General features: G+C 45.3%; 1 protein-coding gene across 14 annotated transcripts; it reads right to left on the bottom strand.

Moving 5' to 3' along the window:
* Window positions 1-1310: 1310 nt before the first annotated feature.
* On the bottom strand, window positions 1311-24029 carry SNUPN (snurportin 1). 14 transcript variants are annotated; one of them, XM_070260917.1, is made up of 11 exons: window positions 23923-24029; window positions 19079-19210; window positions 18526-18751; window positions 15619-15781; window positions 12958-13102; window positions 8879-8983; window positions 8556-8652; window positions 7094-7191; window positions 5162-5239; window positions 3550-3630; window positions 1453-2045 (listed from the first exon to the last, which is right to left on the bottom strand). In XM_070260917.1, the coding sequence occupies exons 4-11, from the start codon at window positions 15774-15776 to the stop codon at window positions 1722-1724; spliced, it is 1086 nt and encodes a 361-aa protein (XP_070117018.1). In that variant the 5' UTR covers window positions 15777-15781; window positions 18526-18751; window positions 19079-19210; window positions 23923-24029; the 3' UTR covers window positions 1453-1721.
* Between the last annotated feature and the right edge of the window lie 1073 nt (window positions 24030-25102).

The raw sequence follows: 25102 nt of genomic DNA, 5'->3' as shown, positions 1-25102 counted from the left end.
TCTCTACTGATAAGTATGCACAGCTCCTGAAATGACACACTTGGCTGCTGAGAGCACAGACTAGAGCATTCAGAAGATCATCAAACAGAGACTAAATGTCTAGGCAGCCTACAACATGCTTCTTGGCAAGAGGAACATCATGTTCCTATTACAGAATTGACCTAAATTCAGGAAAGAGCTTATAGATGTAGGCATGCTTAAATCTGCAGCCAGCAGGATCGTAATTGGGTGGGGGCAATGGGAGTTTCTTCCTTCTTCCATTTTACAGAGTCAGCTTGAGCAGCTCTCTAAGAGCCCGGCCCTAAGGCTAGTTCCATCCGTAGGCTGAATTTGTGTAATTAAGCACTGCTTAACCACAACTTCTGCCCAGATTTGTTCCCAGAATTAATCAACATAAAGGAAGAACCACATGTCAGACAAGATCTGACCTGGAACCCTCTGAAATTTTGTCCTCAGGACACTAGTACCACTGGAGTGGAATAGTGAAGTCCTTTTGTCCAATAAGAGAAGTCATAGAAAGGTGGGAAGCAGTGTAGGCAGCACACTGAGCCCACAGGAAATGGGGTACATTTCCTGAACACAGAACAGAAACTAATTGGTTAGTTTTAGACACCATGTTCCACTCCTGCCAAAGAGCTCTGTTCACAAATCTGAATGGATCTTGCCTGCTCAAAGCTCTTCATTGGCTCCCTTTCACCCATGACATAAAATCTAAAACCTCTGCATAACACACAGGCCCTTCATAATCAGGCCCATCTCTCTCTCCAGCCACCTCTCCCATTGCTCTCTAATCCTACTTTATACTTGAGCCATGCTGAATCTACCTCAGGTCCCAAAGCAAGTTCTGCCCTGCTCTGGAGGGGTGCAACTACATACCCTCCTGCCTCTATGAGAAACTCCTCCACTCCTCATCTGCAGAGCACCTTTCCGTCCCTCCTCTGTGAAACCTTCCTCTGCTCTTCTCCGGCCCCAGTGCTCTAGGCATCTTTCTGCACTAAAGCAATCATCTCACCGTCTTGACACACTCTATAGGCTGGTGGGTTTATTTTCTGACTGGATCGTGAGCTCCTGAAGGGCAAGGACGAAGTCCTGTCCATCTCCATAAGCCAATCTACATGATAAGCACAAGGCTTATCTTCTGGAAGGTGCTCAAAAATTTGTTGAAGCAGTGAATGAACTCCATTGGTATTTTATCTCTGGCAGTGTCTAAACCAAAGAAAATCACACTTGTCTTTCAGAGGAGGGAATATATTTAAATACCAAGAACTGCAGTTCCTGGTAAGACCTTTTAGAAAATGACGTTACCAACAGCAGCAACTGGAAACTCAGCAGAATGCTTAAGTGCTAAAAACAGAGTGAAATGAGCCAAGACTTGAACAGTCATGGTTAGGTAGTCTGGGGGGAAGGCGGGGGAGATTCATGACTGCCTAAAGTTTAAGGATCACAAACAACTTTCTATCTTAAGAATTACATATATTTACATTGTGGATCTGGGATACACTTTTCATAGAAGCTGCTGCTCAAATCCAAAGATCACCCAACCTGGGAATCTCCCCCAACTGTTTGAGCCAGCATTTCAGGTAGGAGACAAGTTGTTTCCAGCTGGAGTGGCTCTGGAAAGTCCACTCTAAAATGAAGTCCCCTCTTGTCACTGTCCTCCTCCCGAACCTTCCTTCTGGGACCAAGCGTCATCCCGTGACTCCCAAAGGAAGCTGCCTTCTTTAGTTCTCCATGAGGCTACTAGGGTGGTCTGGGGTATGGGGAGGGTTCTTCAGCTTGGGGGTAGACAGGTGCTCCAATTCATAGTGTCCATTCTCAGAGACCTTGTGTGTGAGTTTCTCCTTCACGCCCTCCTTCTGGCTCCTCTTGTGCTCAATAATCTGCTGGAGCTGGTGTCCAGCATATTCTGGCTTGGTGGTCAGTGGGCCAGATGGCACAGCTACTCCAAGAACATCTGACACCATGTAGGGGCGCAGCCAGCCCACCAGAGGAGTGCTTCCAGGGCTATAGTGGGTCTGCTTGTGGTAGAACAGAAGTCCATCTACCTACAAGAGGGGAAACGAGGGATCAAAATGACTTCTGGGGCTACATGTTACCAGGAGACCCTATACACACAGGGGCACTCTTTCTTGTGGTCCAACTCCTTTTTTCTGGGTCACTGCCAGAGGAAAAAGAGTCCTCATTTCTCATGCATGCAATATCTCTATATGAAGAAATGGCCTAGAAAAACTAAATTTTAGAAAATAAAAACATAAATAGTACTTTTCCTGTTTATAGGGTGCTTTCCTACCTACTATTTCACCCTCTTACCCACCATAAGGATGTTTGAGAGATGGGGCTGCTCAGGCTCATGGAGTTCTGGGGGCCTCCCTAAAAACATACAGTAAGCATAAAGCAGAAATTCAACTTGAACCCAGATCTCCTGTCCCCAAATCCCATGCATTTTCCACCACCCAGAGGTCTCTGTAGTGGGGCACATGCTCCATGCAGGGAACAAAGCAGGGGAACTGGATGGGCTCCTTTGAGATGCTCGACTGCTGAGCACAGGAGAAACAGGCTGTCAAGAAGCTCTGCTCCCCATGCCACTGTTGGCTGCCTAAATCTTCCCCCAAATTGTTTGTGAGCTATATTCTGGGAAGCTCAGTTTTTCTCAACAGGAAGATCTCCTACAAGTCCCATATTTTCTTTTCCGTGATTCAGTGACTCATCTCTAAAAAGCATTTATTGTCACTGGGCCTAAGGGTTATAAATAAAGATGGTGTTCTTACCACTTTCTTAATTGACTCCCAGAAATGAAGGCAACTCAGCCTTTGCTATTTTCTCATTTGGGAAGCTGTGATCCTTTTAGCAAAATTATATTCAGTTCAAGCAAATACTTGCAGGTGACTAGGCAGAATTTTAAAGGGTATGATGAGCAAGGGAAAGTTTGCTTGTTGAGCCTAGAGAGGGTAACTGCAGGTTTGAGGATCACAAAAGACTGCCCAGGACTGAGGAGCTTCTGGGAACATGAAACTTTCAGCGTTAAGACTGGAAAAGTCCAGGACAAACCAGAACGAGTTGGTCACCCTATTCCCATGCCACTGCTTAAAAAGCACTGCCATCCCCAGGGAGTATTTCCTCTTTGGAGCAAGTATTAGGAGTTCACACCACTGCGATCTGTCAGTCATAGAAGCCCCTTTACTTTACAACCAGCCATGGCAGTCAAACAAGGGGCCTGGTTCTCTGGTTTGTAGCAAAAAGAAGCACACAAGAAGGAGCTAGGAATGGAACCTCCCCCTGCCCCACAGGCCTCAGTTTCTCCATCTGTAAAATGAGAGTTAGATGAGCTGTCCTTTCAGGGCCCTTCCAGCTCTGGCATTCTGACTTATCCATCAGGGTGGAGCTGAGGCTCTGTAAGGCAGCAAGCATGTCCTTTCCCAGGAATCAGCTTTCAGCCCTTTTCTGATGCTTTGATGTGGCAAAGACAGAGGATCTCTTAGGACTCCATGTAGCCAAGTTTCCCTGTGTCCTACAATCACATCACAGCAATAAAGACAATGATTTTGTTACCTCAAAAGGGAAATCCATAGACAGCACCTTACACAGGCTCTCAGGGGTACAAGGGAAATTCTTTAGCCCCACAAATTTAAACTAAAATATGAATTAGAACAAAGAATTAGTATGTTTCAAATAACATTGGTTCCAGCAATTAAAAAGCTATATCAAAGAAGAAAAGTTTTCAGTTTCATTCTTCCCTACTTTCTCCCCTCCACCTACCCTCTGAATTACAGGTCAGTGGTTCTCAGCCTTGCTTTATACAAAAGAATCATCTGGGGGACTCTTAAAAATTACTGATGTCCAGGCCACACCCTGAGATTCTGACTGAACTGGTCTGAGGTGGGGCCCAGGCATTTTTTTAAGCTCTCCAGTTGATTTTAACATGCAGTCAGGACTGAGAACCACTGTCCTGTGCTAGGTTTAAGGACTATATGTGATTCTCCCAGCCCTGTGACAGTTGCCCCTTAATGAAGGGTTAGGGAAGCCCCTTTCATACCAGCAAGGATTTTTAGTCTGAAGTAGTATAACAAAGTGATTAGGACTACAAACTCTGAAGTGAGATTGCCTGGGTTTGAATCTCAGCTTTGCCAATCATTTAATCTCCATATGCCTGTTTTCCCATCTGTAAAATGGGATAATAAAAGCATCGACTTCATAGGCTTGTTGTGCAGATTCAATAAGATAATACACGTAGAGTACCTACAATAGCATCTCAGGGAGCAGCCCCATGCTCCCCTTCTTCAGTGATGTTCTTCCAGGACTCTACCATCACGGGAAGTACTGACCCCAATTATTGTCCTGTAACTGGTTATCCAATTGCCTTTAAAAAATCTGTAAGCAATCCACGTAAATGCCAATCTGCAGAGTTTAACTAATAAAATGCCCAGAAAATAGCCGTCACATATTTAAATCATTGAGGGGATAGCCAAAACACTTGGGCTATCATCCTGGACTGTGAGAGCTGGGGAAGGCCTTCCCATCTCTCAGCCTATATTCTCATCTATAAAAGAGAGGACTGAATAGATGAGGACACTCTTAGTTCAGATACAAGAGCAGAGGTTCTCAAAGTGTGGTCCACAGACAAGCAGTATCAGCATTACTGGGGAACTTGTTAGAAATGCAAACTCTCAGGCCTCACCCTAGACCTACTGAATCAGAAACTCTAGGGATGAGACCCAGGAGTCTGTTTTACCAAGCTTCTAGGTGCTGCTGATGCATGCTACAGTTTGAGAACCACTGTATTAGAATTCTAAATAACATTATTAATAAATGCAGTTATTAGCATTTTATATCTAACACTATTTACTGAGCACCTACCATAAGTATTATGCTAGGAGGACTTGCATATTTCTATCATTTGGTTCTTAGAACAATCCTGTAAAGTAGGTGTTATTAACCCTACTATACAGATGAAGAAACTAAAGCCAAGTGAAGTTATTAACTTAGTAATTGTTAAAGCCAAAAGTGGAATTCAGATCTGGATGACTGTTAAGCCCATACTCTTCCCATTATGCCATGCTGCCTCAAAAAAAGAGAATTTCATTCATAATGATTATATTTAGATAACAGATCAATCCAAACCAATCCCCACAAAGAACTCTCTAATCCTAATACCAGATCTTACAGGGTTGAGCTTGGTCTTCTCTCCCAGTCCTTCTTCTTCTGGTAACTTTGAATGCATCCAGTAGAATCGGAAATCGGTCTGCCACAGAGAAGGAAAAAAAAAAAGATGAAATATTGCTCATCTCAAACTACAATATGAACAAAAACACCCCATTCTAAGTAGCCACCTGATTTATGAAGACATAAGCCCTCCTATCATTACCCTCTTTTCCCTTAAAACACTACCATAAGGTCAAGAAAGTGTTTATAAAATCTTTGAAGATTTTTTCATAAAATCCAATAGGATTATTAATAGCAGTAGAGCCAATATTTATCACTGAAGGCCTACTATGTGTCAGGCTCCATGCTAAGGACTTTACACACATAATCTTATTAATCCTCAACCACCCTCTGAAAGTTATGGTTGTCTCCATTTTACAGGTGAAGACTCTGAGCCTCAGAGAAATTATGTCATTTGCTCAGGTGCACAAGGAAGATGCTGTGGGACCCAGGAATCTCCAACTCCAAAGCATGTTATGTTAACCTTTGTTTTACTTTAATCCCAAGGATTAGAAACTACTACACAATTGTGACTTCTCATAAACTACTTTATTCTCTGAATTACTGATATGTACCCTTCTATAGTTATTTAGGGCCTTTTCTTTGTTTTAAATTATTTTACCTTCAGAAATTAAAAAAAACAGTTTTTATTTATACTATAAAAATATAGGTTGTTTTAGTTACCAAATTTATAGGTTTGTGAATCCATTTTATAAAACACCCTTGAACAGAATTAAAGGAAAATATGTTCTGAATTGAATTTACAAGTTCTGAGTTTTCGGCTCGACTCTGCACTTGAGCAAGGTAGTGAACATCTGTGGCTCTCGGTTTCCATATCTATATGATGAAGAATAATAATAGTACTTACATTATAGAGTTGTTATAAGGGAATCAATGAGGTAATGCTCATAAAGTGTTTAGCAATGCAAATCTTGGCTGTTATTGTTTGAATGAGGTGCACGTGAGAATTCTGAAGTCCCGCATGATTTGGAAACCTAGCTTGGGGAAGTGGCTTTGGAAAGCAGCAGCCTGTGGTGATAACCTATGATTCTCACACTTGGGCCGGCATGAGGAGCTCCTGGAGGCTTGTAAAACATAAGCCTCACCTCCATAGTTTCTAATTTAGCAGATCTGAGAATTTGTACTTCTAACAACTTTCTGAGGCCACACATAGAGAACCATTATGATAAAATAATGGAAAGGAAACATAAAAAAACTACCACTATAAAACTGGGACAATTGGGAACAGAGAAGGAACCTGTGGGGCTGACCTAGCCTCTCTCTGATGACTGCTACTGTCATTCTTGTAAGAACTGCCAATCCGAGAAAAATGTTGAGGGAAGGGGAAAATTGAGCAGAGAATATTTGGGCCTCCCCTCACTTGGAAAAATCTCCTTCCAGAGCTAGCCCCTCAGAGATTTGAGGCTTTAGTGTTACACGAAGGAGGCCCTGCCATTTTCAGGGTCAGGATGTGGCTGGTGAAGAAGTGAAGGTGGCAGGAGTCTATTTGATAGTGCCTTACATCCACCTTCTCTCCCTTGTGCTGCCTGCACAAGGTGGCCTCCCTTCGCCCACAATCTTCCCTGCCAGCAATCCTCGCACACTCTGGAGAGGGGAGGAGACAGTTACAGCTCCTACAGAGTCTCAGCCTACCCCTCTGCTCTGTTTCTCTTTCCTCCCCACAAGAACTGCTATACTTCCCTTAGTTCCTCCTTTTTTAAAACAAAGCTAATTTAAACACTCAAAGATGCAAGGAACATTAGATAATGTTCTTGATACACCACATCCTGTACACATCAAGAAGCTGGTCACGTACCAAACCCACATGCTGAGCCACTTTCCCGGGAGGAGAGGAGAAAACAGGAGAAGACATGAGGGAAGTATCAGTCCTTACCTGGCAGTCATAAAAAGGGTGTCCCCGCCAGCACATCACATCTAGAACATAGTATGTCTGATTCACCTCACTGTAAATGCAATCCAGAATGGTGTAGTCTGGGACAAAAGCAGAAAGTCAGTAGAAGGTTCCCCCTCCAATCAGGGCTCCCTCCACCACAATCTCCTGAGCCCCATCTTGGGGGCTTGGAAACCGAGTCCAATAATCCTCAGTGTTTGCAGTGAGCACCAGAACTAAGGACTAAGGATTCATCAGGAAGAAAGTTCTTCACGGCCCTTTCTGGCTACCTGGTGCAGCTTAATGCTGACCTGAGATAGGACAGCACAAGAGGGATCAAGACACCCTTGGCTAAGTGGAAATTCTGAACTTTCAGATAAATTGGGACATTTACTCACCTTAGAGAAGCTCAACTGTGAAAACAAGTAATCTTCCATTTTAGTTTACAACTACTTTTTGAGTTCCTATCATAGGTACTATGTTCTGTGGGGAATACTGACTATTAAGTAGTCTCTGCCTTTAAGGATGTTACAATCCAGTTAAGGAGATAAGATGATACCGAGGAAAGAACCAAGAGCTGAATTGTACAGCACAAACTAAGAGAAACAGGAGTTCCAGAAAAAGGAGACTGGAGCAGCAGGTAATGCTTCATGGAAGAAATGGGATATAAACAGAGTCTTCTGGGATCAGAGGACTAAAATAACAGGGCAGAGGGGAGGTGGGAGGGCATTTTGGGCTGGAGTACTGAAGTGGCATGAGCAAACGCCCAGAGGTAGAATGAACTGGGCACCTGTGGGGAGCAAGGAGGCAAGCCAGCTGGACAGAGATAGGGTGTGTATGGAGAGTAGGGGAAAGAACGAGGATGGATGGGCCAGAGCCCGCATGTGAAGGCCTCTAAAAGCCAAAGAGGAGTCTCGGCTCAGTACCGAGGACATAAGGAACCACCAAGGGAGCATGAACAGGCAGGGAAGACAGCAGGGTTCAGGCCTAGCTCTGCCACTTCCTCACTGACTGACCATGGGCAAGGCATTTAACCTGCATAATCTTAGTCTCCTCAGCTGGGTCCAGGTAGGAGGGAGAAGCTAAGGTTAGGACAATGATAAAGCAGAAAAGGGAATTTAGCAGGGAAGCCCCTGCAACAGCTTACTGTATGTTACACTTGGTATTCTTAGGGAACTTTCCTCAAAAAACTGCACCTGTCACTTTGTAATGGAAGTCCATGGGAAAGGTGTATTGACCTTAATTCAGGGATTTACTGCCCAGCAGGCCTCACAGGGCTGCATCTATTCTGCAATTGAGGAGGCCTGACATTGAAGGAGAGGGCCTGAGTCCTGTGGGCAGGACAATGTCTACGTGCAGTTTCAAAGGTATGCTTTCAAAATGGGTTTTTAAAAGAACTAACCAAGCAACTTACATTGTCTTTGACTGATTATAAACTTAACAAATGGACAATGTTTGTAGATACCTTTTGCTGTTGTTGAGTTTCGCCTGTTGCCTCCTGGCAGAAGGGAAGAAAACCTGTTGACACAGTAACCACTCTTGGTGTAGGCGCTGGTAGAACCCTGTGTGGAAAGAAAATTACCATTTTCATAGGCATCAAAGTCTCCTCAACTTCTGCTTCTACATTCTGCAGAGGTGTCATCAGCCCAAAGATGGCTCTCAACAAATCCCTCCTGCAGGAAAGTGTTTCAATCCCCATGCCAGGCACAGCAGCTGTGGCGGATAAGGAATAGAGAACGCAAAGAATTCCTCCTGCTACAGACCAGGCAGCAGGAGGGAGCTACTCACCCTGGAGGCCACGATAAGGGCTCTTTTTCCAACGGGGCACACGACCACAATCCATTCCTGCCCCAAATCTGAAGGGACATCAATTAACCACTCAGAGAGCATTAACTGGGAACACAAAAAATGGTGTTAAAAATCAACAGCAATGTGCTGCTCCAATGTTTACAGTGACGAAGAATTCATGTCCTATGTATATCATGAAAATACATCTAAACGATTGAGGGTAGAAAAGGCTGACAGTGGGACCTCCACCCCACTTGCTCTTAGCAGTCAACTCATCTCCCGCTCAACTGATGGGATGGAGGCCACTTACTGTGACCTTCAGCTTCTCTCTTCACTTTCACTACCTGCATCCATTCTCACTACTTCACCTCCTGTATGTGGGTGATAGGACCCCTTTCCTTTTGTTACTTTGTCCACCCACCTACCATGATCATAATGATTATGTTCCAGGGTTATACCTCAGAGATGAATAAGGTCCCTGACCTTGAGATGCTCTGAGACTAGATCATCATTTCCCAAACTGGTGACCTGTATTGTACTAAAGGATGTTAGGAAATCTGCCTCAAAAAAAAAAAAAAAGCTGTGGTGAAAAGAATTAGAAAAGATTAACTCTTCCACTCATCACTCATAGTCCCTCCCATCTAAAGTAACACTTTGGCCCATCAATTAATTCCTCCCACTGAATCTTTCATCATTCCTTCCTCTTAGTCCACAAAACACTCAACCCCAATCTTCAAAAACAAAACAAAAATAAAACCTTTTCATCACTCTGCGCTTCTCTTAAGATATTCCATTTTCCTCTTTTTTTAAAACTACTTCATATTTCCTGATGCTGCCTTCCCGCCCACTCTGACACCCTCAGTCCAGATTTGCTACCCCAAGCCCTGCAAAATCAGTGACCTCCTCGCTGCCAAGTCTCTCTCTTCCCTCACCTCCCCCTTGTTCTCCCCGCTCCACTCCTTGTATGATGCTGCCAGTCACATCCGCCTCCTCCTTGACATATGTTCCCCTGGACCCAAGACACAGTGCTATTCCGTTTTTTCCTCCAAACCTTCCTCCCCACACTCCCCCAAATCATGTCAATAATATTCAGGGGGCTATTTTAGGTTCGCCTTTTCTGTTCCCTTAGATGCTGTCCCCTTGGGGGTGGATTTCATCTACTTCTGTACCTTCACTCATTGCTCCTAAGACGATGTCTCCCAATTCTACTTTTACATCTCCAGAGCTCTTTCCTTTCCTCCAGGCCTATATTTCTGGCTGTCCACTCAGTGTCTCTTTCTCTGTTTGTCCCCTCTTTAATTTAAACTCAGCATCTCCAAAAGGGAATTCATTGCCTTCTGTTGCCCCAAGCACTTCTCATCTCTGCAACACCCACCCTTCCCTTCTGCATTCTGCAGCTCTGTTAATGGTACCACCATTCTCTCTTACTGAATCTTAATCCCAAGGCATAATCAACCCTCCCTTAAAGAATAATAGTAATACAACACCAAAAGCACAAGTGACAAAACAAAAAAAACAAATTAGACTACATCAAAATTTAAAACTTTTGTGCTGCCAATGATACCATAAACAAAGTGAAGAGACAACTCACAGAATAGAAGAAAATATTTGCAAATCACGTATCTGATAAGGGACTTATATCTAGAATATATATATATATATAAAGAACTCTTACAACTCAAAAATAAAAGACAACCCAATTAAAAAATAGGCAAAGGATTTGAATAGACATTTCTCTAAAGAAGATATACAAATAGCTAATAAGTACATGAAAAGATGCTCAAAAGCATTAATCAGTAGGGAAATGCAAATCAAAACCATGAGACACCACTTCATACCCACCAGGATGGCTATACCCAAAAGCACGGACAATAACAAGTATTGGCAAATATGTGGAAAAACTGGAACTCTCATACACTGCTGGTGGGAACATAAAAAGGAATAGTCACTTTGGAAATCCATCTGGCCTCAAAAGATTAAACATAGAGTTACCATATGACCCAATAATTCCACTCCCAGGTATATACCCAAGAGAAATGGAAACATATGTCCACAAAAACACTTGTAAATGAGGGGCCAGCCCAGTGGCGCAGCAGTTAAGTGCGCATGTTCCGCTTCTCAGCAGCCCAGGGTTTGCCAGTTTGGATCCTGGGTGCGGACATGGCACCGCTTGGCAAAAGCCATGCTGTGGTAGGCGTCCCACATAGAAAGTAGAGGAAGATGGGCACGGATGTGAGCTCAGGGCCAGCCTTCCTCAGCAAAAAGAGGAGGATTGGCAGCAGTTATTAGTTCAGGGCTAATCTTCCTCCAAAAAAAAAAAGCAGCTAATATTTGTGAGGCATTTATAATGGGCTCTGAGCTAGGTATTTAAGGTACATTATCTAATTTAATCCTTCTAACAATCCTATGAGATAGGTACTATTACTATCTCCCATTTTACAGATATGAAACCAGAGACTTAGAGTAGTTAAGTAACTTGCTCAATTTCAACAAAGAGTCTGGCTTTGAGGTCAGGTCTATGTGACCTCAGAGCTTAAACCCTTAACCACTTCTCATACTGCCTCTCCTATCCAATCCACTGCTAAATTCTGTCCAATCTACCTGGCAACATTTCTCACACTCATGACCTCTTTTTCCTCCCACATTCACTGTCCTTGGCTCCCATCACTAGATGATTTTAGCAAACTAAAGAGCTTACTACAGTCTCTCCCTTCCAGGCCCTTCTACACACTGATGTGGGTGTCATCATATGAAGTCCCAACTCTGGCCCTGGCTCAAAAATTCTCAGGGGTTCCCCAGAATCTAAATCTCAATCTAAACTTCTACACATATTTCTGCTGTACTCCATCCCCCAACCTTATGCTGCTCCATCCTCATGGCCTGCACACTGCTCCTGAACACATCATATACTCCTCTCCCACCTCTGCGCTCTTGCTTAGCCTGTTCCTGCTGCCTGGAATGCCCTGGAATGCTCTGCACCTCTGCAAGTCAATGTCCTACCCATGCTTTAAAGCTGCCTCCTCTTTCATTAACTTTTTCCTGATTTCAAACCCTGCTTCCTTCCCTGTTTGAAGTTAATCTCACTTTCTTATAGCAAAAGCAATAATCTACACTTATTCCAGGAGTGCAGGGGCTATTTATGGCCTATGACTATCTTCCCCACAGCACAGCCTAGCTTAACACAGAGCAGAGCCTTCAGTAATACTTGCTGAACAGAACTGAACTGAACTTTGTCATAGAGGATGTTATCTGTGCTGTATTTGGGGCAGAGAAAGAGGATGGGAGTGTGTGTACCCAGGAACCATATTCTAAAGGTGGGAGAGGATTCTGAGGTGACAAAAACTTGGGTTATGCAGAGAGCTATACATTAGGAGGGTAGACCCCTGCCCCCATTCGGACCCATACCCTGTCTTCTGGAATACCTGGACTGCCTAGAGCACTGGACAGTCTCCAGGCCTGCTTCCCCTATGACACCATAGGCCACAGGGGTTTCCTCTCTGGAACAACAGGGAATTTAGTCAAGTTTGTTATAGTGATCTGTTGTTTCATGGCCTCACCCTCATACAGGCCAACTTGCTGGCCTGGGGTGGCTGGGCAGGCTCCTCATATTCAAGGGCAGCTGTACTTCCCACCTTCTACCATCCGAATGTGAAGATCCAAGACTGACATCTTAGTCCACCACTTAGGGAAGACCACCAACCTAGAATGTGGGGTGGGGGCAGTGCTGGGCTGGGAAGGCCCAATCCAGAACAGCTGTGCAATGACTAAGAAATGATAAGCACATGGAATCTGTTAGTATATCGATAGCTCAGGGGCCTTCTGCAGCAGGCTGGCAGCCTCTGGTTCCCAAATCCACTACCCACAGACTCCATCAGTGATCTCCAGTCAGCACACGACACTGTAAGCCATCTCTTCTTTTCACCTCATAAACTTTATGCACATCAGCATTTTTTTTGCAGTTCCCATTCCTTTTCCTCCCTCATCCTCCTCTCTGTATGGCAACATTTATTTCAGTGGACTCTCACTACACAGCAAAGAGAGTGGGACTAGCCAGGCCTAATTGTCTCTGGACTACTCACTTGATTAGCATAGCGTTTTGGTAACTTCTTGCCAGTGTCAATGTCCATTTCTTCGTCATCTTTCTTATCTTCTTCCTCACTCTCCACCCCTGTCCAGTCATCTTCAGCCAGTCTTCTGGCATGATTCACATAATCCAGCCGCTTGCTGGAGAAAAAAATGGCATAAAGACAGATCTTTATGTCTTATGAAGACGCCCTACAATGTGACAGATTTAATTCAAAGGCTCCAAATTCTGGAGCAACTTGGGGATTCTCCAATCCCTAAGGAGTAAAAGACAATAGAATTTCCTTTGTAAGGCTCAACTAGTTGACCACCTGATCACAGAACCTAAATAGGAAACCCCCTCTGAACACACTCAGCCTTCCTCAGAGTTTCCTAAGAATGGGCAAAGTAAAATATTCAAAGAATTTTCAAGGTTCAGTAGTGGCTGACCACACTCCCACCTGCCCCCTCCCCACCAAATCTCCCACCTTCACCCCAGGTGAAAGCTGACACTTCCCTGCAAGGCAGATAGCTAGTCCAAAGGCCCCCTGGGACTGAAGAGAGCAAACACTGAAATGCAGTGAGAAGTTTAAAACAAGGACAGCTTCTAGGGCTTTCCACTTTATACAGCTTTCTGAGGAGCAGCCAGGCCTTTCTCCAGTTCTTATCCAACTTTCAAAAAAGGTCACTTAGAAAAAACTAAGGGGGCCGGCCCCGTGGCATAGTGGTTAAGTTCAGTGTGCTCCCCTTTGGCAGCCTGGGTTCACAGGTTTGGATCCCAGGCACAGACCTGCACCACTCCTCAGCCATAATGTGGCAGCAACCTACATATAAAAAAAGTGGAGGAAGATTGGCACAGATGTTAGCTCAGGGCTAATCTTCCTCAGCAAAAAAAATAAAAGAAAAAACTAAGGAAAAGAGTAGACTTTAGTTACTAATAAGGTATCAATATTGGTTCATTAGTTGTGACAAGTGTAGTATAATGTAAGATGTTAGCAATATAGGAAACAGGATGCAGAGTATGTGGGAACTCTTTGTACTACACAACTTTTCTGTAAACTAAAATTTTTCAAAAATAGAATGTTTACTGAAGGAAAAAAATGCCACTTAGTTTATGATTTAATACCTTTTACTTGTTTCTCTTTATTGTTATCTTGCTCTTTTTAAAAAACTGCATATTCTAGAAAGTTTGTGAAATTGAGAAGAAAAAGAATCTTTTGAAACCTGATTGTTCCAAAGTGCTTTGTAGATATCACGTAACCTCCTACACTTGGTTTCCTCAACGCTAAGGAGAGAGATCAACCACTGAGGCAATGAGACCAACTCAGCTGGTTTCTTCTCACACACACACATGTTCATGTACATTCACACAAAGGTACACACCAGAGAGAGCATACGAAGCACAGTGCTCTTTTATTTCAAGAATAAAGGAGAGCTGGTGTACTTGTACATGTGGGAAAGGATGTGTGTCCGTGGTTACTTCCCAGGCACTATCTAATCACAAGACAAGGAAACTATCCAGATGCTCATCAGTAGAGGATTGGTTAGATTACATTATGAACTATTCAGTTAATGGAATATCTGGCACCATAAAAAAGGAATGAGGAGGCACTTAATGAACTGATACAGCATCTCTTCAAAAAACACTATTAAACAAATGTACAGAATAGTGTTTTGTACGCTGCTACTTCTGTTAAAGAAAAAAAAGGTTATGTACATATACAACGACATATCTCATATGTGATTGCTCATATCTGTGTAGACTATCTTTGGAAGGATACACAAGAAACTAATAATACGGGAGAGAAACTAGATGATTAGGGGACAAAACTGGGAGGGAGACTTTTCACCATGTACTTTTATATATTTTGAATTTTGAACCATATGAACATATTACCTATTCCAAATTAATTAATTACAATTTTTAAAAACCAGTGGGTGGGTGGGGGGAGTGATCTGAGCAACCCAGAGGCCACAGGGAGCCATCTCTGCTAAACACATCCAGTGATGCAGCACTGGGAAGAATGCAGACGGGATGGAGACTGCAGCTGTTAACAGTTCCTCCTAATCCTGAATTCCATAATTTATTACCCAGAAGAGGCCTGAGTAGCACTGAGAATAAAAGGAGAGGCCCTGCCTTCAGAACAGCCCCACCTCAAACACTCCTATCCTGCTTGCTCATCTTGGCATAGAGAATGAAGTGTATGGAAGACATTTCCTCAGATTCCCTGTGGAATTATTTGTCTTGAACTCCCAAGGGCTCCACAGGAACATTTGGGTTGAAGGCAGACAGGAAGACCACATCACTGCAACGATTCAGAGTGCAGGAGAAGCCACACAGGGAATGCGGGGAGTGGAAGTCTGGGCGTGGCTTTCACAAGTCCCTAAACTGCCAAAGCTCAGTACTGCTGCCAGGAAAAAAAGAAAAAATTAACCAAATAATTGAGCTTTTGCTTTCCAACTTCAGTCTCTCCCTACTTCCTCATCTTTTCCTAAACTCTGGGTGTAAAGGATGTCTACCTCTGCTAGGATTTACCCCTCCCAACCTCGAGGGCAAGATGATCAACCTACAAAGGGTCTACTTTGAAGAGGGTTCTGTAGACACAAGCCCAGAGCCTCCTGAATGGTTCACAGCTCTCGCCTAGAGAAAGAGGCCAAGGCATTAAAATATCCCTTACGATTTCTGCAGTTCCAGCAATCGGCGGCGGCGCTCGCTCTGCTCCAAGGAACTGTACTTGGACTTGTACTGGGATAGGCGGGGGTGTGGGGCAGCTGTGCTGTTCAGATCTTGAGACACAGAAAAGCTACTAGCCAGGGCTTGACTCAGCTCTTCCATCTTCCCTACAAACGAAAACATCAGAAAATGGTTTGTTCACTTCATATCACCTCCTGTGTACAGGCAGTTTATGATGTAACGAGATGGCTACAGTCCTAAAAAACCTCACTTAATCCAAAATCACAACTGTTTCCATGGGAAAAAAAGAAGTTAAAGGGTAAATGAGTTACATATGAGTAATAAAGTTATTTGCTACAGATATTTAAATAATGATCATTCTGATAGCTCTGAGTGTATAGATATAAACTTAAACATTAACCACTAAGTAAACTCATCTCATGATTGAATCTAACTTTTACTCTTTGTCATCCATCACCAGGGCCATGTCATTAATTCCTTCTTACCACTAGTGACATCCAGTGATGTGATCAACTATCTAACTTTTCCCTGAATAGTTCTAAATAGCCATTACTCAATAATTAATATAACTTTCTGATGCAAGTTTTATCCAGTTGGTTGTTTAATTTTCTAATAAACACCAACTCACATTAAGAAAATTTAGCTTCAGGAGAAATACTGGTTCTGGGGCCCCTGGTGGAAAACAAGAGGAGCCAAAAACCAAATCTGGCAGTTACCTTCTCATTTTATACTTTGTTTTGTTTCTTTGTTTGTTTGTTTTGGATGGGCAGAAGGAAGGCTTCAGGGCTATCTATGTCAGGCTCACTTGGAAAAGAGCTAGAATGTCAAAGGCTGCCTCCCAGTTAACACCAGCTGCTCCAGGAGTGTGGACTGACATGTGGTACATTTGGGAGACAGGGAGTAGACATCATGTTAGAGACGGACTACCCAGGTGGACCCTAAAGAACAGGAGTGGAGATGGGGCTGGCCCGGTGGCGCAGTGGTTAAGTGCTCACATTCCGCTTCGGGGGCCCGAGGTTCGCTGGTTCGGATCCCAGGTGCGGACATGGCACTGCTTGGCAAAAGCCATGCTGTGGTACCACATATAAAGTAGAGGAAGATGGGCATGGATGTGAGCTCAGGGCCAGTTTTCCTCAGCAAAAAGAGGAGGATTGGCAGCAGAAGTTAGCTCAGGGCTAATCTTTCTCAAAAAAGAAAAAAAAAAAAAGAATAGGAGTGGAGAGAAAGAGGTGAACTCACACTTCACTCACTCTCCTGTGAATGAAGGTATAAGGTGGCACAGGAGCTTACCCAAGGGTTAAAGGTATGTCTCAGACTGTAAGAAAACAGGAACATTTGGAGAAATCTGACTCACACAGCTGGGCTGGCTCAACTCTTCGGTTCTAGTGTAAACCAGAGGTTCGCCACCAGTGCTTAAACTCCACCCTAGGCCAGGTCCCAGTGCTCTGAGCACCACACCCAACAGGTTCATTTCAGAGCCTCCAGTTAAAAATACAACTCTGCGGGGGCCAGCCAGTGGCGTGGCGGTTTGGTTTGTGCACTCTGCTTCAGTGGCCCAGGGTTCACCAGTTCGGATGCCGGGTGCGAACCTATGCACTCCTTATCAAGCCATGCTGCAGCAGGCATCCCATATATATAATAGAGGAGGATGGTCAAGGATGTTAGCTCAGGGCCAGTCTTCCTCAAAAAAACCCAAAAAAACAACTCATGACACATAGCACAACCAGAGGCACTCACAGCTAGAATACACAACTATGTACTGGGGGGCTTTGGGGAGAAAAAGAAGAAGAAAAAAATGAAGAAAACTGGCAACAGTTGTTAGCTCAGGTGCCAATCTTTAAAAAAAACAAACAAAAAACTCATGACATAAATTTACCACCTCAACCATTTTTAAGTGTACAGTTCAGTAGCGTTAAGTACTTCACATTGTTGTGCAAGCAAGCTCCATTGAACTCTTTTCATCTTGCAAAACTGAACCTCTATACCCATTAAACATGAAAGTAACTTTTTTCTTACTTAAGATTAACATATTATCAGTGTGGATTTGAGGCGTGTCTTAACATATTTGTAAAGCAAGCAGGGTGGCCATTCCTGGTTGCGGCTGGGTGATGGGTACTTAGAATCCATAATGGTATATTTTCTGTGTTTTTCTGTACTTTTGTGTAAGTTTGAACACTTCTATAATCAAAATTTTAAAAAGATTCCTTATGTCTTCGGCTTACCTAAGTACCACCAAATCTAAAACACATTTATTAGGCCTTATCATGCTTTATCTCGGTGTGGGTTCCCGCTCTGCCAAGAATCACAACATTCTTACAACTGACGCCGTGGATACAGGGGCGCTCCCTGTACGTTCCTTTACGGCTGGCTCCTGCTCTTTCAACCCATTCCTTGTATGGTGCTGTCTCCAAGGGTTCTGACCTCATCTTGGGTCGTTTTATCCTCCACCTGTATCCACCACCCTACTAACTCCCAAATTTCCGATCCTCCCTGGTCCCTCCCCCGCGCTCCAGGTCGATGGGTGTCCCTTGCCTCCTCCCCTGGAGTCCCTGCCTCGCGTCCCCCAGCGGCTCCTCGGCGTCTCCCACGGGCTTCAGCCCCGGGGACTCTACCTGGTCCACTCGGCCGTCCTCCCCGCCACAGTCCCGCCCTGCCTTTCTCTAGGGATGAGGTCATCTAGACTTTGCAGGATTCGCCCCTCCCCCACAGAAAGTCCCCCAGGGGTCGTGGCCAGACCGCCCGGAACAGAAGAGCCGAAGCGCGCCCCAAGCGGAGACCCCAGCCTGGCTCTGCCCGTCCAGGTGACACCTCCGGAGGCTGGGAACGCGAAGCCGGGAAGAGGGAGTCACAGCCCTGAGCCAGGGGACTCAGGCTCGAACCCAGGACTCACCGGGCGGAGGTGACACTTCCGCGCGCCGCCGCCGCCGCGACCGCCGCCGGGGACTGACCAATCAGCTGCCTGGAAGACCTGGGCCCGCCCCCTGGGCCGCCGAGTTCCGGGTCCTCCCGCGGCTGCGAACGCCGCGAGTCCTTCCGCGGTCGGCCGCCGCTAGCCGTCACTTCCGCCTTCAACCGCCGGGGCTTTCCTGTCAGCCGGGGCGGGCGCCTCGCTGCTCCTGCGGGGTGCGGGGCAGGACCCCTGCTGCGAGGGCATGGGGCCGGGCCGAGGCCTCCCTCCCAGGCACAAGCTCCGCGGGGCTTCTTTCGCCAACTGGAGGAACCCCGATCTCGCGGGCGAGCATTCTAGGCCCTCCAGCCCCGGGCCCCGCTGCCCGCTTCCCCCGCCCGCCCAGCCTTCAAGGGTGCACCGACAGTCTGCCCCTCCTGTGCCCGAGCTTTGCTGCCCGCTGTGTGAGGGACTCCGCCTACCCGCCCCTCACACCCCCGAGGCTCAGACGATTCGACGTTTCCTCCCTTTCGCCTTTACGACACCAGATACACACCTGGATTACAGCCCCTTTGCTCGGTTTAGGAGTTTTTCTCTTTCCCACTTGGCTATCGGCTTGGCAATGGCAGGCACCTGGCTTGCTTCCTGCTTAAGTAGTCAGCGTCCAGCACAAGGCACTCCGTACACTCTGGGTGAAGAGATGATTGAATTGGTGCAAGGGGTGAGGGGAAGCGGCCGAGATTTGGGAGATCTATCAAACTAGAGTGCAGCGTCTGCGGCGCAAAATAAAAATATGAATAGCCATACATTGAGCCAGACACTGTGTTTCACATGAATTATCTCATTTAATCTTCAAAGAACACAAGAAAGTAGAGACTGAAGCTCAGAGAGGTTGAGTGACTTGGCCAAAGTCACACAGCTTTTGAGCCAAATATTTAAATTTGCAGAATGTTTGACTTATGGAGAAGTAAGTTGGATACTGCTATACTACAGAAACACATTGGCACATTTTGAGTCTAAGGAATGCCAAGATGTGGGCTTGTTGCATATTTTATATACATGACACCATCCATTTGGACTAAAAAGAACAGATGAGACTGACGTGGAGGGTAAAGGGTGCTTGGGGCCCTGGAAAACCAGATTTTTGGACCTCAGAATTTATGTAGGTCAGCTCTATCTTTCAATGGTCAGTCTGAGCAAATCTGTGCACTAGGTTATCTATTTGGTGAATCCATAAATAAAAGCTCGTGTTTGGCTGATTTATGAGACTGACAAAGAAAAGCCCACGGCTTGACTTCACTAGGGAACTTTGACACCAGGATGTTAAGTATTTTGTGTCCCAGAACCACTATTTTTTACCTGCCACCATGGAGGTCACATCCAGTGGTCAGAACTGCACAGAAAAGAACAAAGCCCTGGCACACTGGAGGAATATAGACTGAGACTGACAAAGATGTCCCCAAATTCATGCACTGAGGTAACTTTTGGAAAGCCCCTAAGGACAGGGGCTGGTTGCCAGGGGAATCAACCAAGTGATTAAAGGAGTTGTTATTTTCAGTCCTGGTCCCCGACCCCCTGGGAGGGGAGAGGGGCAGGAAGTTGAGTTAAGCACCGAAGGCCAATGATTTGGTCAATCATGCCTACATAATGAAAATCCTAAATGACTGGGTTTGGAGAGCTTCTGGTTGCTGAAAACATGGAGGTGCTGGGAGGGTGGCACCCCTGGAGAGGAAATGGGAGCTCTGCACCCCTCCCCCCATACTTTGCCCTCTGCATCTCTTCTATCTGGCTGTTCCTGAGTTACATCCTTTTACAATAAACTGATTAATAAGTAAACTGTTTTCTGAGTAGTGTGAATGGCTCTAGCAAATCAATCGGGAGGGAATTGTGGGAACCTCTGATTGATAGCCAGTCCATCATAAGCACAGAGAACAACATGGACTTCAATTGACATCTGAAACCGGGGTTGGCAGAGGCAGTCTTGTGGGAATGAGCTCTTAACCTGTGGGATCTGATACTATATCCGGGTAGATAATGTCAAAACTGAATTAAATTGTAGGATACCCAGCTTTGAATTGAGGGACATTCAGCTTTGTCACAGAATTGCTTGGTGTGTGAACCGCACCCACCCACCCCAGACACACACATTTGGTGACCAGAAGTGTCAGAAGTATTCTATGGGTAGTATTGTGGTAGATAGAGCAGAGAAGAAAAACAGAAAGGTTTTCCTTTACATCCGTAAAGTAGTGAAATTCACAGAGACAGAAAGTAGAAGGGTGGTTGCCAGGTGTTGGACGGAGGGGAAACAGTAGTTATTGTTAGATGGGCACGGAGTCTCAGTTGGGGATGATGAAAAAGTTCTGGAGATGAATGGTGGTGATGGCTGTACAACAATGTGAATGTACTTAATCCCACTGAACTGTATACTTAAAACTGGTAAATTTTCTGTTACGTCTGTTTTACGTCAATAAGAACTGAGAAGTGCTTGAAGTATATTTTTCTTTGATTATAATAGAAATAATCAACACTAGGGGCCAGCTTCATGGCCTAGTGGTTAAGTTCGACACTTAACTCTGCTTCAGCAGCCCAGGTTCAGTCCCTGGGCACGGACCTACACCACTCGTTGGCAACCCACATACAAAATAGAGGAAGAATGGCAGAGATATTAGCTCAGGGCCAGTCGTCCTCAAGTGAAAAAAAGAAGAAAGGAGGAAGATTGGCAACAGATGCTAGCTCAGGGCTAATCTTCCTCAGCCAAAGGAAAAAAAAAATGAAAAGAAAGAAAGAAAAAATCAATACTACCTTGAAGGTCCCTTCCTGTTCAGTTTATGCTTATTCATTTTCCTATTTTCATGAAAGTAGCCTGGCTAATTGTCTTCAAGAAGTTTCTTAGAGGGGGGCCGGCCCTGTGGCTGAGTGATTAAGTTCACATGCTCCACTTTGGCAGCCCAGGGTTTCACCAGTTCGAATCCTGGGCGCCAACCTAGCACCGCTCATCAAGCCATGCTGAGGTGGCATCCCACATAACAGAGCCAGAAGGACCTACAACTAGAATATACTACTATGTCGGGGGCTTTGGGGAGAAGAAGAAAAAAAGAAGGAGAAGAAGAAGATCGGCAACAGATGTTAGCTCAGGTGCCAATCTTAAAAAAAAAAAAAAAAAATTTTAAAAAGAAGTTCCTTGGAGATATCTCAACTTTAAGCTAACCTTTAAACTTATCTCCTATAGAAGGTCTCCTTCATCTTAAGCAGATAGTACTAGCTGTTTGTTATGGGGAAATGTGTTGACCTACCTGCTATGACTTCAGAGCCTTTCTTCTGTAAATTCTGTAATTTCACTGGTATAGAATATCTTCAACTCACTTTTCAGTTCAAAGGCATCAAGGGGATTTGCCTTGCTTTCTCTTTCAGACCTGACTATGTGACTCTGAAAGAGTAAGATCCTCAAATCTTTTTTTTTTTTCTTCCAGAGAAAGATTCACCCTGAGCTGTCATCTGTAGCCAATCTTTCTCTTTTTTTCCCCTCCCCAAAACCCCAGTGCACGGTTGTATATCCTAGTTGCAAGTCCTTCTAGTTCTTCTATGTGAGCCACCACCACAGCATGGCAACTGACAGACGGGTGGTGTGGTTCTGCGCTCAGGAAATGAACTCGGGCTGCTAAAGCGGTGAGAGTGCCAAACTTTAACCACTAAGCCATCAGGGCTGACTCCTTAAAGCTTTTCCTTGGGCAGTTTCCTTTTAAAATAAACTTAAGTAGAAAGAAAAGCAACATAATTTAAAGAAAATTATTAAGTTTTGACTTATTAGTTGTGAGAGTTTAGCTAACTGCAAAGTTAGGGGGTACAGTCCACACAAGACCGTCCTCATTTCTGCAACACTTGCAAGTACAGGGGGTTCCCCAAACTACTGTTGGGTTTGATAATTCACTAGAAAGACTCACAGAACTCACTGAAAGCTGCTATACTCACGGTTATGAAAAATGAAAAGATACAGATTCAAGTTGTCCAAGGGAAGAAGCACAAAGGACAGAGTTCAAGAAGGTGTGAAACAGAGCTTCCATTGTCCTCTCCCCATGGAGTCAGGACAGCTTTGCTCACCCAGCTTCGGCGTGTGACAATATGCATGGAGTACTGATACCCAGAGAAGAAGCCCATTGGGCCTTGGTGTCCAGAGTTTTCATTGGGGCTCCATCAGATAGAAACGGTTAACTGCCCACATGGCTGATTTCAGTTTCTAGCCCCTCCAGAAGTCCAGCTGCATGACCCAAAGCTCCCATCCTACATCACACTGTTGGTGTGGCTCAGAGCCTCCATCCTATGTCACATCTATGTCACATTGCTGCTATCTGACTGGTCCAAGGACCCCAGGCAAACAAAGACACTTCTATCAGACATTCCAAGGGCTTAGAGATTACTCCCAGAAGCAAGGGTAATGACGTCTTTTTGGGCAAAGTTAAATTCTTTAGTACACAACAATACAAGTGGGAAGTGGTTATAGTGAATATTGTGATAAAGGTTCAGAATGACTAGACCTTGGGAAAAACAGCGTGAGGGCTGGCTGGGCTGGCTGAGCTGAACCTTCTGGAAGTTGGGGATGTGAGAATGAGGGAAACCCAGAGATGATCCATCTGTAGACAGCCAGACACTGCAGTCTCTGTCCTCCCAGGACAGGGACTGTGCCTTCTCTGTACTCCAGCGCTGACAGCACTATGCCTAGCACCAGGGCTGAGACAAAGACGAGGCAAGTGACGGACCTAGCGTGCAAAATTTTAAAAAGGCACTCACTCTCAGAGTTGGCCAAGTGCCCTAGGTGCCTCCCTTGCCTTTCCCTGATCTCAGACCTGCAAGTCACCATCAAAGGAGGCCAAATTTGAAGCAGTTATTAAGCACCTACTGTATGCAAGGCCTTATCCTGGGGGCCATGGTGGGGACACATCTAGGTTCTCATCTTGCCTGAGCCACCCTCTTGGTCATACTCACCCCAGGCACCTTGAGAATAATATTAAAATGATGTGCAAATTAATTACTGCTGCTGGGAGATGAGACAAATGTATTCCAGCCAAGTTGCCATAGTCATCCCAGCCAAGGCAGCCTAGACCAGAGGACAGCCAGCCAGCATTCTCCCCGGGCTTAAGACAGAGCTGAGTTAAGGTGAGCAAACCCGTTAATCCAACAGACATCTGATCCCAGAATCATCAGTAAGCCCAGCAAAGACCGGAAGTGCCCAGCTGACCTGCAGACTTGTGAGCTAAATAAATGCTGATTGTTTTACCCCTGAGTTTTGGGTTTGGTTTGTTACACACCATTATTGAAGCAATAGATAACTTATACAGAAATTGGCAAGACCAGAGGTGCACAAGACTGAGGAGGCATGGAGCTGGGCATTGACAAAGTTCTTACCTAATGCCTACAGACTGAGGCCTGAGCTCTTCTCCTCCTTTCTGCTGGCTATTCTTCTGGCTTGCTCAGCTCCAGCCCTCCTCAGTCCCAAACCCTCAGTTGCTAGCGACCCCTGTGGTCAGAGAGATTTTTACCTTAACACAGCTCACATGCCAAATCGGGCGGAGGCTCGGGAGGGAGGCAGCAGGCCCCAGGCAGGATGGCAGCCTGGGACCTGCTTTCATCCACAGTGCTCCCAGCTGTGTTTGGTCCTATAATTTTGATTCTCCAGACCCAGCAAAAGTCACTTGGACCTCGTTAGACATGAGGCTTGCCCAAGGGTCCCTTTGGCTGCAGAAGCTCTTTAGAGGGCTTTGTGATATTACTGTGAGCACCTTCACTTTTGTCAAGCAGGTGCTGTGTCTTGATAACTGGACAGAGGGAGGATGCCATGCTTGTCCCCCGCCTCAGTCCTGACCTTCTCTTCTGGATTAGGTGTAGTTCCTAGACATAGAGCCTGAGGTAGGGATTGGAGTGTTGTGATTTATCAAGGAGGTACCCTTCAGGAAAAATCTTCAAAGGGGCGAGGGAAGAGGATAGAGAAGAGGAAAGAATAGAGCTAGGAGGTGGTCTCAGGTAAAAGCAAGGATCCGCTTGACCCACCAAGGCTCTGTGCCACAGGGTTGCCCTGCCTTGAGGCCAAGGGCTTGCCCTTTTGTTCCTCACATCAGTCAGTCACTGGCTGCCTGAGTGGTGGCAGTGATGATGGGTATAACCTCTCAGGTGAGGAGGCTCAGATCAGCAGAGACAATTCTCCAGAGAAGGGAGGCAGCCTGAGGGTGGGCACCCTGGCCAGGTAAAGAGCATCTGGGCGGCGTACCAACAGTATCCAAAACAGATTGCAGATCCAATTCTCTCCAGCCCCAAGGCCACTACCCTGATCTAAGCCATCGTCTCTCACCTGGAATACGCAAAAGCCTTCTCACGGCCCCCACATATCCATGCAGGCAGGTCCACATCCAATTTGTTCTCTACACTATAGCCAAAGTGGTCCTCAAAACATACTAGTCTTACTGAGTCACTCCCATGCTTAAAACCTTACAACCCTATGATGAGAACAAAATTCGAAGTCCTTGCCAAACCTACAGGATTTGGCTGTTACTTACCACTGGCCATCTGTCCCCTTCCTCACTGTGCACTA

Source organism: Equus caballus, chromosome 1 (genome assembly GCF_041296265.1).
Source record: "Equus caballus isolate H_3958 breed thoroughbred chromosome 1, TB-T2T, whole genome shotgun sequence".
NCBI classification, from domain to species: Eukaryota; Metazoa; Chordata; class Mammalia; order Perissodactyla; family Equidae; genus Equus; species Equus caballus.
The sequence above is the reverse complement of the archived record's forward strand: the minus strand, read 5'-3'. Positions and strand labels throughout refer to the sequence as shown.